The sequence below is a fragment of the Physcomitrium patens genome, chromosome 15 (assembly GCF_059467195.1).
Source record: "Physcomitrium patens ecotype Gransden chromosome 15, ASM5946719v1, whole genome shotgun sequence".
In the NCBI taxonomy this organism is placed as follows: domain Eukaryota; kingdom Viridiplantae; phylum Streptophyta; class Bryopsida; order Funariales; family Funariaceae; genus Physcomitrium; species Physcomitrium patens.
This window is the reverse complement of record NC_143424.1, coordinates 15,756,303-15,773,272: the sequence shown is the minus strand read 5'-3', so window position 1 is coordinate 15,773,272 and position 16,970 is coordinate 15,756,303. Positions and strand designations below refer to the sequence as shown.

The 16,970-nt window shown below is 42.8% G+C and overlaps 2 protein-coding genes across 3 annotated transcripts; both read left to right on the top strand.

The window, feature by feature from the left end:
- Positions 1-6,769: 6,769 nt before the first annotated feature.
- LOC112292618 (casein kinase 1-like protein HD16) lies at positions 6,770-12,751 on the top strand. Of its 2 annotated transcripts, none has more exons than XM_024541276.3 (16): positions 6,770-7,997; positions 8,336-8,461; positions 8,594-8,667; positions 8,831-8,900; positions 9,035-9,090; positions 9,196-9,267; positions 9,408-9,502; positions 9,687-9,753; positions 9,861-9,990; positions 10,122-10,340; positions 10,453-10,595; positions 10,824-10,998; positions 11,102-11,192; positions 11,361-11,518; positions 11,712-11,900; positions 12,017-12,751. In XM_024541276.3, exons 1-16 carry the CDS (start codon positions 7,416-7,418, stop codon positions 12,074-12,076), a joined length of 2,307 nt encoding a protein of 768 aa, XP_024397044.1. In that variant the 5' UTR covers positions 6,770-7,415; the 3' UTR covers positions 12,077-12,751. The 2 variants fall into 2 exon arrangements, with proteins under 2 accessions (XP_024397044.1, XP_024397045.1); XM_024541277.3 differs by having other exon boundaries at positions 6,888-7,997; positions 10,465-10,595.
- Positions 12,752-14,703: 1,952 nt separating this feature from the next.
- Positions 14,704-16,083, top strand: LOC112292619 (glutathione S-transferase F9). The gene is made up of 3 exons (XM_024541278.3): positions 14,704-14,998; positions 15,282-15,330; positions 15,496-16,083. The coding sequence occupies exons 1-3, from the start codon at positions 14,849-14,851 to the stop codon at positions 15,954-15,956; spliced, it is 660 nt and encodes a 219-aa protein (XP_024397046.1). The 5' UTR covers positions 14,704-14,848; the 3' UTR covers positions 15,957-16,083.
- The last annotated feature ends 887 nt before the right edge of the window (positions 16,084-16,970 follow it).

The window sequence follows — 16,970 nt, the reverse complement described above, 5'->3', positions numbered from 1 at the left end:
TATGCCAGTTTCATCTGCTGTCTCTTTTGGAATTGTTGATTTTCTCACTTACTCTCTCCCTAATGTTGTGCGACCCAGTGCAGGCTATGCAGTGACTAGATGATGTATATTAGGTTTGCTCTGTGACTTCTTGCGTGACCAGGGACTTAAAAGGTAGTCTGAGCCATTGTATTTGTGCGGGTGGCACTTTCCCAACCTTACTGAATGACTTGCTGTGCATTAGAATGACACCTAGAGAGCACGCTTTGGCAATGACATGAGAGATGAAAAAGCTTCCTTGTTTCGCCAGAACTGACTTCCCTCAAAAAGACATCCACACTGTTCAACCCCGGCGTGTGCACTCAATGGACTTCATTATTGGAACGGTAGGGGATTATTTCGATATCGATTGTTCTAGATCTGGCCACTCAGCAGTTGTGGCAGGTCTCAGCAATGTGTTGCTCTCACCTCACGACTTCTCATCAAATCCGGAATCTTTGCCCAGTGAGCTTTCCAAGGTGGGAACCGCCCAGAGTTATCCTCGTCCAATTTGAGGCCAACTGCAGATGTTTCACCAAAAACTTCTGTTGCACCCAACTGTAATCTGTACTCCACTGCAGACTTCCTTGATCCGAAGTTGGCTCATCATCTAGAAAATGTCCACGAAGCCCTCCCCATGCATTTAGCAGACTCACATTTGTTCACCACGCTTTAAATCAACTCCCATTTTTAGACTGAAGCTGAATCGAAGGCCAATCACCATAAGGGGGGCAGTGACTACTTTGATGTCGCTGGAATTAAATGAGTCATTTAAAAAAATGTGATCAAATCAATTGCAATTAGTTTCAGGCTGAGTGAATTTAACCCAGTAATGAGATTTTTGCCCCGCTTCTACTGTCAGTGTGGAATATGGCCATGAACACGGGCGATTTATTAAATTTCCACAGAAAGTACACGGTCAACACTGACCCGCGCTCATACACACACACACACAGCATGCATTGTCAAAATCTGTTCATTTCAATCAAGTGAATGAATGAACGTTGGGGAGGAAGAATAAATATCTCCTCCAAACTTGCCTGGTTGGCAATGTACCCTTTTTTTCTTTGAAAACCTACAACCTCACTCACTCACAAACCAGGGGGAATGAAAAAGAACCCAATTCATAGTTGATGAAATATCCACAATATTTCCTTCATGCTCTGGCAAGGTGGGGGTTTGGGCGGGGATGGTCCCAGCCCAGCCTCTTCCTCTTTGCCATGAAATCTGACACAACCTGGCCTCTGTCTCCACATGCATTGGCCAAACTTTCCCCAAAGCTATGGCTTAAGTAAGCTTGATGCTAAAGCCATGGCTAAGCCATGCACACAAAAAAAAATAAGGGACCTAGGCCACATCACACCCTAGTTCCCCTTCCTCTTGTTCATGCACAGTGAGTGAGGATGCTGGAGCTCTCACAAATGTCCAAAAGCCTTCATATGATTCACATTCAAATCAAATCCTGGTTTTGTCTATTAGCACGGCTGCAATATCTGCTGCCACTAACTTAGGAAGAGGCACCTCTTCTGACTTGCATCATAGCCTTGCTATTCTGACTGCCTCCATTATGGACCTCCAGCTGGGCTGGGCTGGGCTGGGCCAGGCACATCATCCCATTCTCCCTTGACACCCATTTTTAAACTCTCATCTTTGATTTCTACATGTTTGTGTAACAACCAAAAACTTTGCCAAATGCTGGTGTGAAATATTATTATTAACTTTGATCCATTATGCCATGGAAATAATGGTAGTGTTTCTCTTACGATGACCCACCTAAGCATGATATGAAATGGAGGCAGGCATGCCATTAAATAATGTTAGATATTGAACATGTGTGTTCATTGTGGATGGGTTTGTGGGGCTGTGGTCATCAGGAATAGAAGATGGGTACCAGCTTGCTCTTTGACTAGGAACTGCATATCAAATGCTTGCTCCTGTTTAATATTAGCTGGTTGAGCTCAGAGAAGTTAAGATCAAGTTTTTGACAAACTTTGTCAGAGTTGTTAAATTTAATGATAGTATTTTTTATTATTAGTAGGGTGGTCAGAAAATTGTTAATTGAGTCAAAATTGTCTTCTTGACTATATGTGTGTGTGTGTCTTTATATATATTCACATATATATTAATCTGATTTCTACATTTTCCTCAATGCTGATTTAGCAATGTGAGTGTATCTTGTACCATGCAGAGAGCATGCATAGTAACACTTGCAAAATAAATTAGATCAATAGTTGTAACAGCATCTACATGTTTGGAGCATAAATAACAGGAAACTTATTATGGTTCTTAATATTCATGGTACCTGTTTTTCAGTAAGTGATGTCAGAGACTTGATTAACAAACTAAAAAACAAATTTCTTTTACTATTGCTAATATTTGAAAACTATGTATGATACAAAGTCATCACATGCATTACACTTGGAGACATAAACAAGAACAAATTTTATATGAAGATATAAACTGTTGAAGTAATGACAACCTAAAATATGCCGATTTTTTACTAAAAAGGTAAAACTTTAAAAGAAACAGACACTGAGTTACACAGAACTTCACAGCCAGTGAAATATTCAAAGGTGGAACTGAATTGTGCAAATGGGGTAAATCATAAAATGTATTGTAAAATGGGTTTAGTGTACAATTACAATACGTTTTATGATTTACAAATCCAAAGTTAATTGAAAAATTATGTTAATGTGATGGAAACCATAACCAAAAATCAATACACACATATTAAAAACACATCTTTGCAAGTCCAGCATTGTTTTCTATTTATGAACATTTGTTAACATTAGAAAAAAAAGAAAAAAAGAAAACAAACAAACAAACAGACACTTACACACTGTTAAAAACATTGCTAATCATGTTCTAAGCAACACAGCTTTCTATAATATATGGTCAAATTTTAATCATATGAACATACACAAACATTTATAACTGTTTTTTGTACTGGAAAGAAACTCAATATATTATATACTTATGGCAATCATATCATCACATACACAAGTCAAATAAAGAATAAGATATTATATCATTATTTTAAATCCATTTGTTTGTATGTATCTGTATACATATCCTGTTGATATCCTACCCAGAATTCAGCAATGTTGCAAAGTACAAAGTATCAAATTACTAACTCAGTTGCTGAATACTAGAGTAAAATAGTTGTTTAATACAATAAATTGATGTGAGAGTATTTTCTTAATAAAATGAAAAAGTATATTGAAAAACACATTTTTATATTTTTAGTATTTTATCGACATGCTAAAAATAGAGGTATTTTTGTTATTATCATTAATTTTTTGATTGGATATACAATGAAATTCTATTGACTTTTGATTTATATATAACCATCAATGGTTGAGATTTACTTTTATATTTATTATTTTGGCAATTATGCCGTGTATAAATACATATGCATGCACATTCTATAGGAGTTATTATTATTATTTTAAAAAAATTCGATTCCTAGTAGCAAAATATTATTGTGAATGTTAAGTATGCATGCCATTTTTATTTTTATTTTCATTGGATTTTTGTGAACACTATACAATAAGATATTTTTTTAAAATTATTTTAAAATGCAGGAATCTAAACTTGGTAAGACACTTCCAAGATTTTGGTTTACAAACTTGGTTCATGCAGCAAGTACTATGAGTGGGCAACTATCACTACCACATGCACTTGAAAAAATAACCACATTGGCATGCATGAAAAAGTATTAGAACAGCTCACAACCTTGAAACATTTGTCCCTCTCATGAATGCACATATATTAAAAATGAGTTTCAATCTCAAACCCAGATCACAAGATACGATTTTGTATTGTTCTTCTACCAAAAATATCTATTATCTATCCAAAAAAGAGTCTCACCCACACAAACATTCAGAATGTCCAGGAAAAGCAACGCTGGACACCACACCCAGAAGGGTCCCATCTTTAGCGTCCTCATCAACACTGTCCACGCTATCTATACCGTGGGGGTATAGAGCATAAGCATTACTCGAGCAGGGTAATAAAACTCTTCAAATCACCCTGTATAATAGGCCTCTATACCTGGGCTCCTCTCTACAGTTTGGTCAGAAGGGTCTTTCACCAAATTTAATATTCCCTCTCCCCCCCCCCCAATTATTTTAAACCACCGCATTAGCACACCACCACTGCTAGCTCCACACGTTGGATAGAGCTGCATGGATGACGGATGAATTTTGGTATGTTAATCCGTGGATTCGTTGGGTACTCTCATCCAGAAGCCGCCTTCTAAACCTATCTGTGTGGAAACACTGAGAGCTCCTTCTGTTCGTGGCTTCGGATGACGATATGTTCTGGCGGTGGTGGATGGATGAAAGTCAATTACATTAGAGTGAAGGGGAGAGTGAGATAGGGAGTCACACTATTAGACCTAAAAAGTGGAGAAAATTAGGAGGAAGCTGCTTAGACTGTTGCCTCGTAGCAGTTTGAGTTGGACACCCCACAACTGGCACAAAGGGATTGCTTGGCAGGCTCATGAAGAAAAACGAAGAGGAAAGTATGGCTCTTCTTTTTGCCTTTTTTCCTGTTTTTTCTTCCTCCTCCTTCTCCTCTGCAAATTTAGTAATATGCTTTCGGGGAGGATGCCTATTCTGGTGCCTGGTGAAGCTCCTTTATATTGTTTGTTTTCTTGTGTGTTGTGTGTCTTCTTGTGGGGATGAAACCCTTCTTCTGGGGTGATGTTGGCTGGAACTTGGTTCAAGGCAATACAGGCCAGTCAAATCTGTACAGGTGGGTGCTGCTCAACACAGGGCATGGTAGTGGAGGAATGCCTTGTTGTAGACTCTTCTTAACTTATTGGCAGCCCTCAAAGCACAGGGTGGCTTGGGTGTGGGGGAAAGCAATTGCTGACCCATCCATCATCCCCCTGCTGCTCCCCCAATAGGAAGGGGGTGATTGCCACCAGTTTTGAAATTTTAGGTCTGACTGGACTGGGGAAGGAAGCCTAGGGCACATTGTGGTGCAGAGTTCAAGAGAAAGGCTAGTGGCACAAGTGCATAATGGAGCACACCACTGGGTGCTCTGAATATTCCAAATCTATTCAACCATCATACAAAAATAGCTTCATATTTGCAGATTCATCATGGTAAGTTACTGCTTGAATGTAGCAAAAAGCTGTGCCTAAGTCCCCTTCTCATTTGTCTTAGACCATTGCTGAGCACTTGCTTCAAGAGTGTCAATTCAAGAAACCCACTGTGTAGTCACAGTATTCACATGCCTTTACTATTTCTTGATGCATCAACAGCAGCCTTGCCACAAATTCACACCAACACACAGTCCTTGTGGCACATGAGCTAGGAGGAATTGGCAGCTAAAGTGGGTTATTGGATGGAGTCTCAAGCTGGGGATTTACTCAGTTGGTGCTTGGGCAAATGCTATGTCTAAACGCTACTAAACTAACCAACAACATGAATAGCAGGATTATGGGTAACCTAGCAAGAAGTGTATGAGTGAGTGTATATAAATATTTATTCATACACATACTTGGGAATAGATGAATGAAGGGGGATAGCAAATTGATTTCTTCTGCTTTGATGAACTGGCATGTCTACTTAATAATGGCTAGAGCCCTTGTTGATGTTTCTTAAGATGAAATACTTGGAAGCAATGCATCAATCTCCATGTAGAAAATCCAGTGGGTGTTTTGATTGGTTGAGTAACCCATTGTTAGGCCCATGATTTTTCACCACTAGGAATAAATTACAGTTGTAAACAAACCATCCTTTGAAACAGCAAAAAGTGGAGGAGGAAGGGGGGGGGGTGATATAAAAAAAGATAGTTAAGGAGGAAGAAGACATGTGACTCTCATTCATTTGCTGATATGTACATTCATGAATTCATTAAATAAATATATAAATATAAATATATATATATATAATCAAGAGGAATTGGATCAAGTGGGGGTAATGAACAGGTGAGCAAAGAGACAACAAGTCACATGTTCCTTCTATCCACACTGGTTAGGACCAAGGGCACACACAAAAGAGAAGAATCAAAGGCCAGGATTTTCAAAGGTCAATAATAATGGAAAAAGGGAGCTTGGCACTGGATTGAATATATGAAGGAAGATAGAAGGTTCTGGTGATATGCAAATTATATCACAGCACTTGGTAGAAGCCTCACCTGCAATGAGTCTCTCAAGTTGGCCAACCACATACACCACCAAAGTCTTGCAGACATGCAACCCTCATGACCAAGTTTCCAGTTAGCCCCCATTTGAGAACCGAACCGAACTAAATAGCGCGCGGGTCTGCGCACGCTTCGCCCACTTGCAACGCGGTTCGCCGCGCGGTATGCCAGTGGTCGCGACAGTGGGCCGTCAGGTCTCGCCCGCTCCACCACACCGTGCCGCTGGCTGCTGCAAGCCCAGGTACCACCACCGCCAGAGCGAACGTTCTTTAATAGCACCAGTTCTCAACGGCGTTCGCGATCAGCTCTTGGGTAACGCGGGTCCTGAGGGGAACAGATGTTCTCTTGAGTCTGCCTATCCTTATCCGTTGCAAAACAACGGGGAACGCGGTAAGGAGCGTGCAAGGGCCACCGGGAATGTGTTGCGCGGGTGGTGTGGCAGTGTTGGCACCGGTCGGCAATGGCATCGGCAGTAAGTTGGTGTGGCGAGGGAGGGAGGCGAACGGGGGTGGGGGGAGGAAGACGGGCTGGGTGGTGGTGCTCCGGGAAGCAATAGGAAGGGGATGGTATGCGAGGGGAGGGGAAGGTAATGGTTGGGTAGCGTGGTCCGGTCCAGTACTCTGCTGCGGAGATGGCCAGGGATGATGCCCGATATGGTCATTTTGATTACTGATTTTTTTTTCTTCGATTTTTCTTCGATTTTTTTTTTTTTTTTTTTTTTTTTTGTAAGTCATGGTGGCTGGCGAAGTTCTGTGGTGAAGCTGTTGATGTTGTTCAGCCTGGTAGGGGAAGCCGCACCACGGAAACTCGCTGCCGCTGAGTCCCTTTCAAGCTTCCGGTTCCGGCCCTAAGGGCCGACTGGGGAGTCTACCGAGACTGGCCTTGGTGCACACACGCAGACGTGCCACACAGACTGACGAGAGTGAGAGAGTGAGAGTGAAAGAGGAGGGTATACAATAGAAACGCAAGGTTGTGTGGTATTCCGTTTTTGTTTATTTTTTTCGTGCTGTGATGTGTAGTTTGGTGTGTTGTATGTGGATATAAGAAGCTATTGCATTGGAGAATAGATCGAGTTAGGGAGGAGGAGGAGAGATAGATCCATCAGGCATAACGGGAGGGTTTGGTGAAGGAGGAGAAGGTAGGTGAAGACAAAGGGGCGAGAGAGGTGTCAAAGTAGTGTGGAAAGATATGATCGGGAAGAAGGAGAAAATACAGAGGCTGGTGGTGTGCATGGGTGAAGGATGCCAGAGCTGCGTAGTGGAGCGCGCCAACCCCGCTCTCCACCCTTGGTGCCGGCAGTAGCTCCGCCCGCTGCATGCCCTGAGTCGGTGCCGTCAAGGCGGGCGACTCCCCGTAGACGTGTAGGTGTTGTTGGTGGAGGCGGTGGTGCAGCAGAGGAAGCTGCGGTGCCCGTCGGAAACCGGGTCAGGACGAGGGCTGCTGTCGCGAAGGAGGCAGCGGTTGTGACGACTAGGGTTGCCGGCCGCGGGAAAGGCGCTGGTGCGGGAACTGGACGGCTCACGAAGCAGACGAGGAATACTAAATCTACTGCGCTGCCGAAAGTTGCCGCTGCACCGAAGGCCAAAGCTGGTGGACGTGGCAAGCAGGTGCCTTCTAGATCTCGGTCACCAGAGCAGGAGCCTTTGCAAGATCCTTGCACTTCTGAGGATAACGTTGAGGCGTATTTAGATCTAGGGGAAGGGAAGCAAGAGGAGGCGGCGGAGGAAATTAGAGAGATGGAAGAGGAAAGTGCTGGACGAAGTGCCGAGAAGGTTGCCGGAGCAGGAGATGATGATGGCAGTGCTGCGCCTCTTCCAGAGAGGGTAATGGACATCGCTTTTGTTTCTCTCTTTCTTAGTTATTTATTTCTTGCTCACTCTTTTTTTTTGTCTTTAGTTCTGTTGTCAAAATGTATCATATGATGTCGGCTCCAATAAAATCCTGCATCCGATTTGAAGATATCTGAACCAATTGGATAGAGAACTTCGTTTTTTGAGGAATCTTTTCATTTTGTTTTTGATAATTTTTATTCTGCATTAATCTTCTTCATGGTGGAAATCCGTGTCATGGATGGACGCAGCTAACTATGATGGAGTGCGGCATGTCGTGACATTATTACTATGTGAGTTGTTACTGACCTCCTTGTATTCTGAATGCGCAGGTTCAAGTTGGTGGCTCTCCAGTCTACAAGATTGAGAGGAAACTTGGAAAGGGAGGCTTTGGTCAAGTATATGTTGGTCGTCGTCTCAGTGGTGGGGCAGAGCGCACTGGTCCACAGGCTGTCGAGGTACTCTTTACTCTAATTCGTTGAGGTCCGGTCGTGTCGTATTCCGTATAGTGCCGAGGGTTGTGATTATTTAGCGAGTATCTTTGCTTTGTGTCTGGAAGTACAAACTGAGTCTTGTTTTCGTGCTCGCAGGTAGCTTTAAAGTTTGAACATCGGAGCAGCAAGGGTTGCAATTATGGTCCTCCTTACGAGTGGCAAGTTTACAAGTGCGTCTCGAACCGACTCAGTCCTTTCTATCCTTTGCTACAATGTCATTGGAATTGCTGTTCCAATTCTAGCCTCATCGTGGAGGTTATTTTTGTGCTGTCGGGTTCAATCTAATTAGGTCATAAATGTTAATGGTGATGATAATCCTTGGTTGTTGCGCAGCACTCTTGGTGGCAGTCATGGGGTTCCTCGCGTGCATTACAAAGGCCGTCAAGGGGATTACTACGTCATGGTGGGCTATTCACAGAAAATAGATGAATTTACACATGCTGATAGATTTCTTGTCTTTGATTATTCCCGATTTGAAATTTTTGTACGAGTTCTCTTCCGAAATACATTTTATTCACCCGTTGATATCTTGTCCAGGTCATGGATATGCTTGGGCCAAGTCTTTGGGATGTTTGGAACTCTTCAGGCCAGGCGTAAGTGACGCTCTATTGACAGGCTTTTCGCTTGAATAATGTGGCCTTCGATCGACATTCAATTACTTTTTACTGTGAAACTGAAGTTCGATTATCTTTCTGCAGGATGTCCACCGAAATGGTGGCCTGTATTGCCGTGGAGTCTATTTCAATCCTTGAGAAAATGCACTGTAGAGGGTATGTGTCGTGCTGAGCTAAGCACTCCGTACTCAAATACTTTGCGTGGACATAATGTTGGAATTTTTGTGCATGTCGGTTTGCACGATAACAACTCAGGGTGAATCATTGTTAAATAGTCTGTCGTTCATTTGGAGCAGATATGTACATGGAGATGTGAAGCCTGAGAACTTTCTGTTGGGACAGCCAAATACACCAGATGAAAAGAAACTGTTTCTTGTGGATCTTGGTCTAGGTGAGTTAAGGTAATGTTGTGCTGTGATTGCGAATTTTTAATCACGTATTGATCCTGAGTTTTCCAGTAACTTGGTGTTGACGTGAGAGAACGCTTTACTCCGTAATGAATTGTGTGATGGTCAGAGGAGTTGTCATAATAAAATTTGAACAGTGAATCTAATATTGGTCGCTTTTCCACACAGCTACTCGATGGAGAGATGGTACAACTGGACAGCATGTGGACTACGATCAGAGGCCTGATGTGTTTCGGTAGGTTTTCTACCCTGTCCTGACTACAATTATGTTTTGATTGTATTTGATATTTGTTTTTAGCCTCTAGGCACCGTGGGTTGTAGCTGAAATGCTTGTATCTGCAGTGGAACAGTTCGCTATGCCAGTGTGCACGCGCATCTGGGAAGAACTGGCAGCAGAAGGGATGACTTAGAATCACTCGCTTACACCTTGGTATTCCTTCTGCGTGGACGTTTGCCTTGGCAAGGTTACCAGGTATGACTCTCTTTTGTGACTTGAGGTGGAATAACTGTAGTTCTTTGTAAGTGCGGCATTTTCTCTGTATAATGCCTTTCTTATTGGCCACCATCTGTTTCTCTAACTAGATGGATGGGTTGGGTTAACAGGGTGACAACAAGGGGTTTTTGGTATGCAAGAAGAAAATGTCAACTTCTCCAGAAATGTTGTGCTGTTTTTGTCCGCTTCCATTCAGGCAGTTTTTGGAGATGGTCGTAAACATGAAGTTTGACGAAGAGCCCAACTATGGAAAGCTTGTTTTACTTTTCGACTCAATCTTGGGTCCCAATCCCGCTGTGAGACCCATTAACACAGACGGCGCTCAAAAGGTATATCCATGAACTGGAATTTATCTTTATCTTTATACTTGTAGTTTCTGCGACACCTGTCCATGGGTTATCTTTTTATTGTTGTTTCTTCAATGACGTATTGTGTCTGCAGTGCTCTATACAGGTTGGACAGAAGAGGGGCAGAATAAGCGTGGAAGAGGATGAGGATGACCAACCGAAGAAGAAGATTCGCTTAGGAATGCCTGCTACTCAATGGATTACCGTTTATAATGCTCGGCGACCTATGAAGCAGAGGTAATTGCAAAAACAAGTCGTTACAACGATTGAGTCAGATATTATGCTGCGAGGCTTAGTATTAGTGTCGTCCTGCCTATTTGGGTTGCTTGGGGACATAACTGTTGCCGAATTTCGTGTCTCCAACTTGAACTGAACATAGTTTCCTCTGAAAACTAGCCACTTTTCTCAGCATCCTCGATCAACATATTTATTCGATTGTTGAGCTAACTGTGATTCGTTTTGCAGATATCATTACAACGTGGCTGATTCTCGCCTTACGCAGCATGTGGAAAAGGGTAATGAAGATGGCCTGTATATAAGCAGTGTGGCTTCTTGTACAAATCTGTGGGCTCTTATTATGGATGCGGGGACGGGATTCACAGCCCAAGTTTACGAGCTGTCTCATGTTTTCCTCCATAAGGTAAGTGCTCAGTGATTGTTTAGTGTTTCTGCTTGTTGTTTTTGAAGGATCTAGTTGGCCCTCTTCTTTTGTGGAAATTAACATGGTCATTGGTATTCTACAGGAGTGGATCATGGAACAGTGGGAAAAGAATTTCTATATCAGTGCAATTGCTGGAGCTAATAATGGGAGCTCTTTGGTCGTCATGTCGAAAGGTATTTTATTGGATAGTATCCTTTGATGTATATTGAATCTATTTTCAGAGTTGATCTCAAGGGTGTTTGATGATTTATTCTTATAATTTGTCATTTGGAGACCTTTTTGTGGTTTTCTGGCTCTTGTTTTACTTGTTGCATGATGTCTCACGGTGTTTATTTCTGTAGGAACGTCGTACACGCAGCAGTCTTACAAAGTGAGCGACTCTTTTCCATTTAAGTGGATCAATAAGAAATGGCGAGAAGGCTTTTACGTGACTTCAATGGCTACTGCGGGAAGCCGATGGGGTGTCGTTATGTCTCGAAATGCAGGGTTCTCAGACCAGGTGATTAAAACCGTCGATCGGTTTTTTTATTAAACTTTCATTTATTTTTATCAGCTTTATGATTTTAGCATGATCCAAAGTGTACATCAATTGAGAGACATATCGAGGACTTTGTGACCTAACACCTTAGAAGTGACGTGTTTTTGATTATGCTATTTGTTTCTCACAATGCTGCTTTCTTTTGCCTCTGCAGGTGGTTGAGCTTGACTTCTTGTATCCTAGCGAAGGTATTCACAGGCGATGGGACAGTGGATATCGCATCACATCTACTGCTGCCACATGGGATCAAGCAGCCTTTGTCCTGAGTGTGCCTCGAAGGAAACCAGCCGATGAAACTCAAGAAACATTGCGTACATCTGCTTTTCCAAGCACTCATGTGAAGGTATGCTATGGTCGATTTGCGCGTCGAATGCAAAAATATTGTAGGTTGTCGTATCGATTCCCGTTAATTTTTTGGTCACGATAATTCTGTACTGAATTGGTTCGCATTATTTACAGGAGAAGTGGTCGAAGAATCTTTATATTGCAGCTGTAAGTTACGGGCGGACCGTCTCATAAATCCCTTTCGCTGCAGTCAAGTAGCTTAAATGACTTGTCGCCAGGATCTTGACAAGAAAGATAACATGACGTCTACAACTTTCTGGCTTTTGTGCCTAATTGGCTTATCTTGTCGCCTTTACTTAAGTGGAAGGTCTTGCGGCTTTGGAGCTGTACCTTTGCCCGCTCTCTCTTCCCCCGTCCCCACGTTGAGTTGAGGAGAACAGGTGCAATGAATGCAAAAAGGGAGGAAGATAGGTGCTCTAAGTTATCCAGATTGTTTGTTGGAAGACTCAAACTGAATTGCAGGCGAGGGAAAGGTAGCGAAGTTATGGTGCGATCGTTTTCTACCAGGTCGATGTTCAAGACAGATGTGGTCTTTGCCTGAAAGAAGATTCGTCGTTATCAATACCAAGGTTATTCCACGCGAGGCTGGTCTGATTTTTTTACATTTTCCTGGCTAGGTTGAGCTGATCAAAAATGTGCCTACTGTTGGCCATCGAACTTTTGCGGGGATGTAGTAATGGGATGATAAGATTCTGTATTTTGCACTCAGCTTTCGTTGGGTATAATATAGGCCAAATTGTTCAATATTCCTGGGGGAAGTTTTCTGGGGACTGCACCCTGGACCAGGTTTAATGTTCGAATTCCCCGAAGAGTTTTTCATTCTTGAACGAATGTTTATTTTAGCCTTGACATTATGATTGTTTTTTTAGAGTGGGCCTGTGCTTGAAAATCCTTGCCGTATTGATCTTAGTACGGATAATTTTTATTTGCATCTCTCTCTTCGACCTTGGAGGATTGTTAGTGCAATCAAATGAATATATGCATTCTTTGGCTGATGGCAAAACCTGTTAGTCATGATACTAATCTTGTGATCAGGATCAAGGGAATGTTGGCGTTTGCCGATCTGCATTGATTTTAAAATTGTCATTCATGCTTGCTTCCGCTGGAATTGTCGAGGGTTTTAGATGCTGAACCTGATGAATTTCTCACTGTAACATGCGTTGCCATGCTTCGACTTTCCCATTGGCCACTCAAAATGCCTTCTGAAGTCGAGCCATGTCAACTCATTTACTGCTGAACAATTAATAGAAACTGAGTCTCCTCAGAATACAACGAAGTCAGGTTTGAAGAGTTAAACTGCACTTGGTTGAAACAGATCTGTACTGTATGAAGAATGTGCAAGCAAGTATGATAAAGGGTGTTGCTAACGTCACCACAGTGTCCAACATCGCAATGATAACGCGCTTAATTGGACTCAAACACATGTTTAAAAGAATGTTGATTTCATTCAATGTGGTGAGATGTGCATCAGCAGTATTTCTCGAATTTGTTCACAACACAAATTTAGGGGATTTGTGGTGGCATTAACAAACACTGTGACAACATCTGGTGGATGGCAAATTCTGGAATCGGAGAGATTGCTCTTTTTGGAAACAGCGAAGACGAGAGACTCTAGGTCGTAGTTCTGTTTCTCAATGAAAAGGGGTTTTTCAACTTCACTCCATTCTGCTTTAGCATTTGAGCAATAAAACCTCATAGCTCACTTCAGCTGGTTCTAGCACTCGCAATAAATTGTGCCTTCATTTCGTGCATTAACTATTCCATCATTCTGTTATTCATTTTGTGTGTGTCTGTGTGTGTGCTGCCATGGACTCTTTAGCAAATTGCTTCCTTGTCCCAGGGTTGCAGTCGATCGATGGATTGCTCGCCGATTTCATGGAACCTGCGAGGAGCAAGTTTTGCAGCTGACACGATGCTGCAGCTGAAGCATCAAGGGAGAGTCTGGCATTCTTCCCAATGCTTCGAAAGGCGTCCTGATATCCGAGAGCACAAATGACCGAGAACTTTCGATGTCAACAGTGGAACATCAGCGCCATATTCTGACCAGTGCCCTCGAAGAGGAGTCGAGGTAGCAACTACGACAGTGCCTCGGGTTTTGTTACGAGATCTGGCTGGAGTCTAGAGGAAGGTGAAGCGGAAGGATCGCCGTGTCCGGACCCCATTAAGGACCTTTTTCTGGCTTTATTCAGAATGGAAGGCACAAAGCCCAGCTACTCATTCGTGCCGCGTCGGATTCCCCTCTGCCTCAATTACCTTGCGTTATCGATTCACCGAACTTTCTAGATTGAAATGAGCGAAGGTTGGATAAACACTTGGGAATACACGCCAGTGGTTGTAGTGAATTCCTTGAGCTTGTTCCCAAACGAACGCTCGAAAACAACGACCACAAATATATACAGTCGTGTTCATTTTTTTTTTTTTTAAAATTTTAAAACTTTTCCCTGAACTAAACCCAATTAAGATTCCAGCCGTGTTATTTTCCACAAGCTCGTGATCTCAGTGGCTTGTCTGTGCTTATCACCGTAAGAGGTGGGCAGTTGCAATCCAATTCGGGATCTACTCGTCTGGGTAACGTATTAGTGATTGACTGGGTGGTTATTCCAACGGGGTCAAATTTCGTATCACCGAATTATACCTCCACCCGCCATTTCTCTATCGTTCCTCCCGCCGGTTCGCTCGGAACCTTTTAGGAAGCATCGAACGAAGCACCCGTGACAATCGGCCAACTCGGGAGACTCTGGACTTTTCTCCTCTCCCTACTTAAAGCGATCATCCAGTAATCATCCTTCACAACATTCTACACTCTGTCTTGTCTTCTGCTGTAGCTCTCTGAATCTCAACCATCTCAATCGCATCCACTGTTACAAACTGTGAACTCGATAGGTTTCTCGGCTTTTTGTTTTGGGAATCGAGTGCTTCTGCTGTCTATCTCTACCTAGGTCTACTATGGCGATTATTGTTCATGGCGCTGGGTTCTCGACCTGTACCCAGCGAACCCTCACGACACTCGCGGAATTGAATGTTAATGACTACAAGCTGGAGTTCGTGGACATGATGAAGGGCGTCCACAAGAGCCCAGAGTTCTTGAAGAAGCAGGTAATAAGTCCACTCGGGGCTTAAATGCAGTACGTACTAGTTGTGGCATTATTACTGTTGATTGACTTCCCGAGAACCGTAATGTAGCTGGGTAATCAAGGGGGCGAGTGATTTCCAATGCCTAGCCTGATCTTTGTGTTGCGGGTCCAACAGAATCGGTGTCGAGCTTTCAGGACATTGCATTGTTGTTGTAACGGGGACATATTGTTGGGCTTTCACTTCCAACCTGAATGAAACTTATTCAAATAACTAATGCGATCTATTTGAACTTGTGCAATGGCAGCCTTTCGGACAGATTCCTGTTCTTGAAGATGGAGACATACAAATTTTCGGTACGTTATCCAACCAGAACGCTCCTGAGGCTAGTTAGCTGTTTTGAAGCATGCATTGGTTCATGCAGGTTGATTTGATGTGTGCCACAGACTCCAGCTGTAGGAGACGAAATTCCGCTGATTTTACTCGAGCCTTGACGAGATGTTTTCTTTTGCGATGTGCAGAGTCGCGCGCCATTATCAGGTACCTTGCCGAGAAGTTCGAGGGACAAGGCACACCATTGTTGGGAAAAACGGTAAAGGACAAGGCCCTTGTTAGTCAGTGGCTGGAGGTCGAATCCCAGAATTACAATCCCCCTACTGCGCAAATTGTATATCAAAGAGTTTTCTCGAGCATGTTCGGTTCTAGCTGCAACGAAGATGTGGTAACTGAGCAAGTGGCCAAGCTTGAGAAGGTACTGGACGTGTATGAAGCTCATCTTTCCAATAACAAGTATCTGGCGGGTGACTTCTTCAGTCTTGCTGATCTTTCTCACCTCCCTTACACCTACCTGCTTGTGAACGCCGCCGGTAAAAGCGATTTAATCACCTCTAGACCTCATGTATCTGCTTGGTGGAACGACATCTCCTCCCGTCCCACTTTTCAGAAGGTGCTCGGCATGAACGAGTTCAATAAGAAGGAGTAGACTTCATCAATGTCTCAGTCTACACACCAGAGTAGATGATAACCGCGAATTCACGCTTGTGATATACATGTGCAACATATTCTCACTTGTAAATCCAATCATGTAATAAAAGTGAATTTCGAAACCAGACTTAGATTATGTTATGCCCCATTTGGAACGCCGAAATCTTATTTGTGTCTGCCAAATTCGTAAATTTGTTAGCACAAGGAGCAATCTTACGAACGAAAGAGTGAAAGCACCATTTTGTCATCTCCAGACAACTGGGCAGCTGGATTTATCACAGCAAAACAAATTCCCTCAATCTTCGACTTTTGGATAAACTTCACAGTTTGCTACGGTAATGCAGTGACAAGAGAGGAGCAGAAAACTTTGAAGTAGTCATTAGCCGAAGTTTGTCACTCTGCGAGGGAGAATAGTTTCGAAGTTGGGGACTGATGCTTTGCATAGTAAATGATGTCATAGTCTTCAAACTTCAAGTGAGAAAAAAGTGCTACATGCAGTGTTCAGGAGCTTTTTCCGCTTTTGCACCATGAGCTTTACTGTAGCGCGCCGGGACAAACTCTCATGGTTTTCCTTCCTTGAACATCTCATGTGATCTGCAAGATTGCATACCTCGGGAGTGGGCCCAATGGTTGGTGTTCCAGAAGCTTTGCGATGCCGAGTCCTGTGTGTATAATTCTTGCCATTCTTTAACGTGATGAGATCGAAGTAATTGCATTGCTTCCCCAGAGTAGATCGTTACTCTTGTAGTCAGATGAAACAGTTTGTGTCGACCGAATGCACTGAATAGCTGGTTTGGAGGCATGTAGAATTGAAAAAAAAACTATTGTTTAAACATGTATCCTTGGCATTATCAGGTGTTACGTCTATTAATTTGAGATTATATTTGGATCATAAAATTTTGGGAGAAAGACAACTTGTTTGTAGATGTCAATCTTAAAATGAACGCGAATGGGATGATTCTGAGTCCAAGATGAAGTTCAATGTATTGCAAAAGTTGAGCAAAGTGATTAG

What these genes read in the sequence shown, in the direction of transcription:
- LOC112292618 (XM_024541276.3), top strand. Translation starts at nt 7,416, where the DNA reads ATGCCAGAGCTGCGTAGTGGAGCGCGCCAACCCCGCTCTCCACCCTTG. An exon ending in TCTTGTGGATCTTGGTCTAG is followed by an intron (nt 9,503 to 9,686) that starts GTGAGTTAAGGT and finishes TTTTCCACACAG; the next exon opens with CTACTCGATGGAGAGATGGT. An exon ending in TTCCAAGCACTCATGTGAAG is followed by an intron (nt 11,901 to 12,016) that starts GTATGCTATGGT and finishes CATTATTTACAG; the next exon opens with GAGAAGTGGTCGAAGAATCT.
- LOC112292619 (XM_024541278.3), top strand. Translation starts at nt 14,849, where the DNA reads ATGGCGATTATTGTTCATGGCGCTGGGTTCTCGACCTGTACCCAGCGA. An exon ending in CAGAGTTCTTGAAGAAGCAG is followed by an intron (nt 14,999 to 15,281) that starts GTAATAAGTCCA and finishes GTGCAATGGCAG; the next exon opens with CCTTTCGGACAGATTCCTGT. An exon ending in TGGAGACATACAAATTTTCG is followed by an intron (nt 15,331 to 15,495) that starts GTACGTTATCCA and finishes TGCGATGTGCAG; the next exon opens with AGTCGCGCGCCATTATCAGG.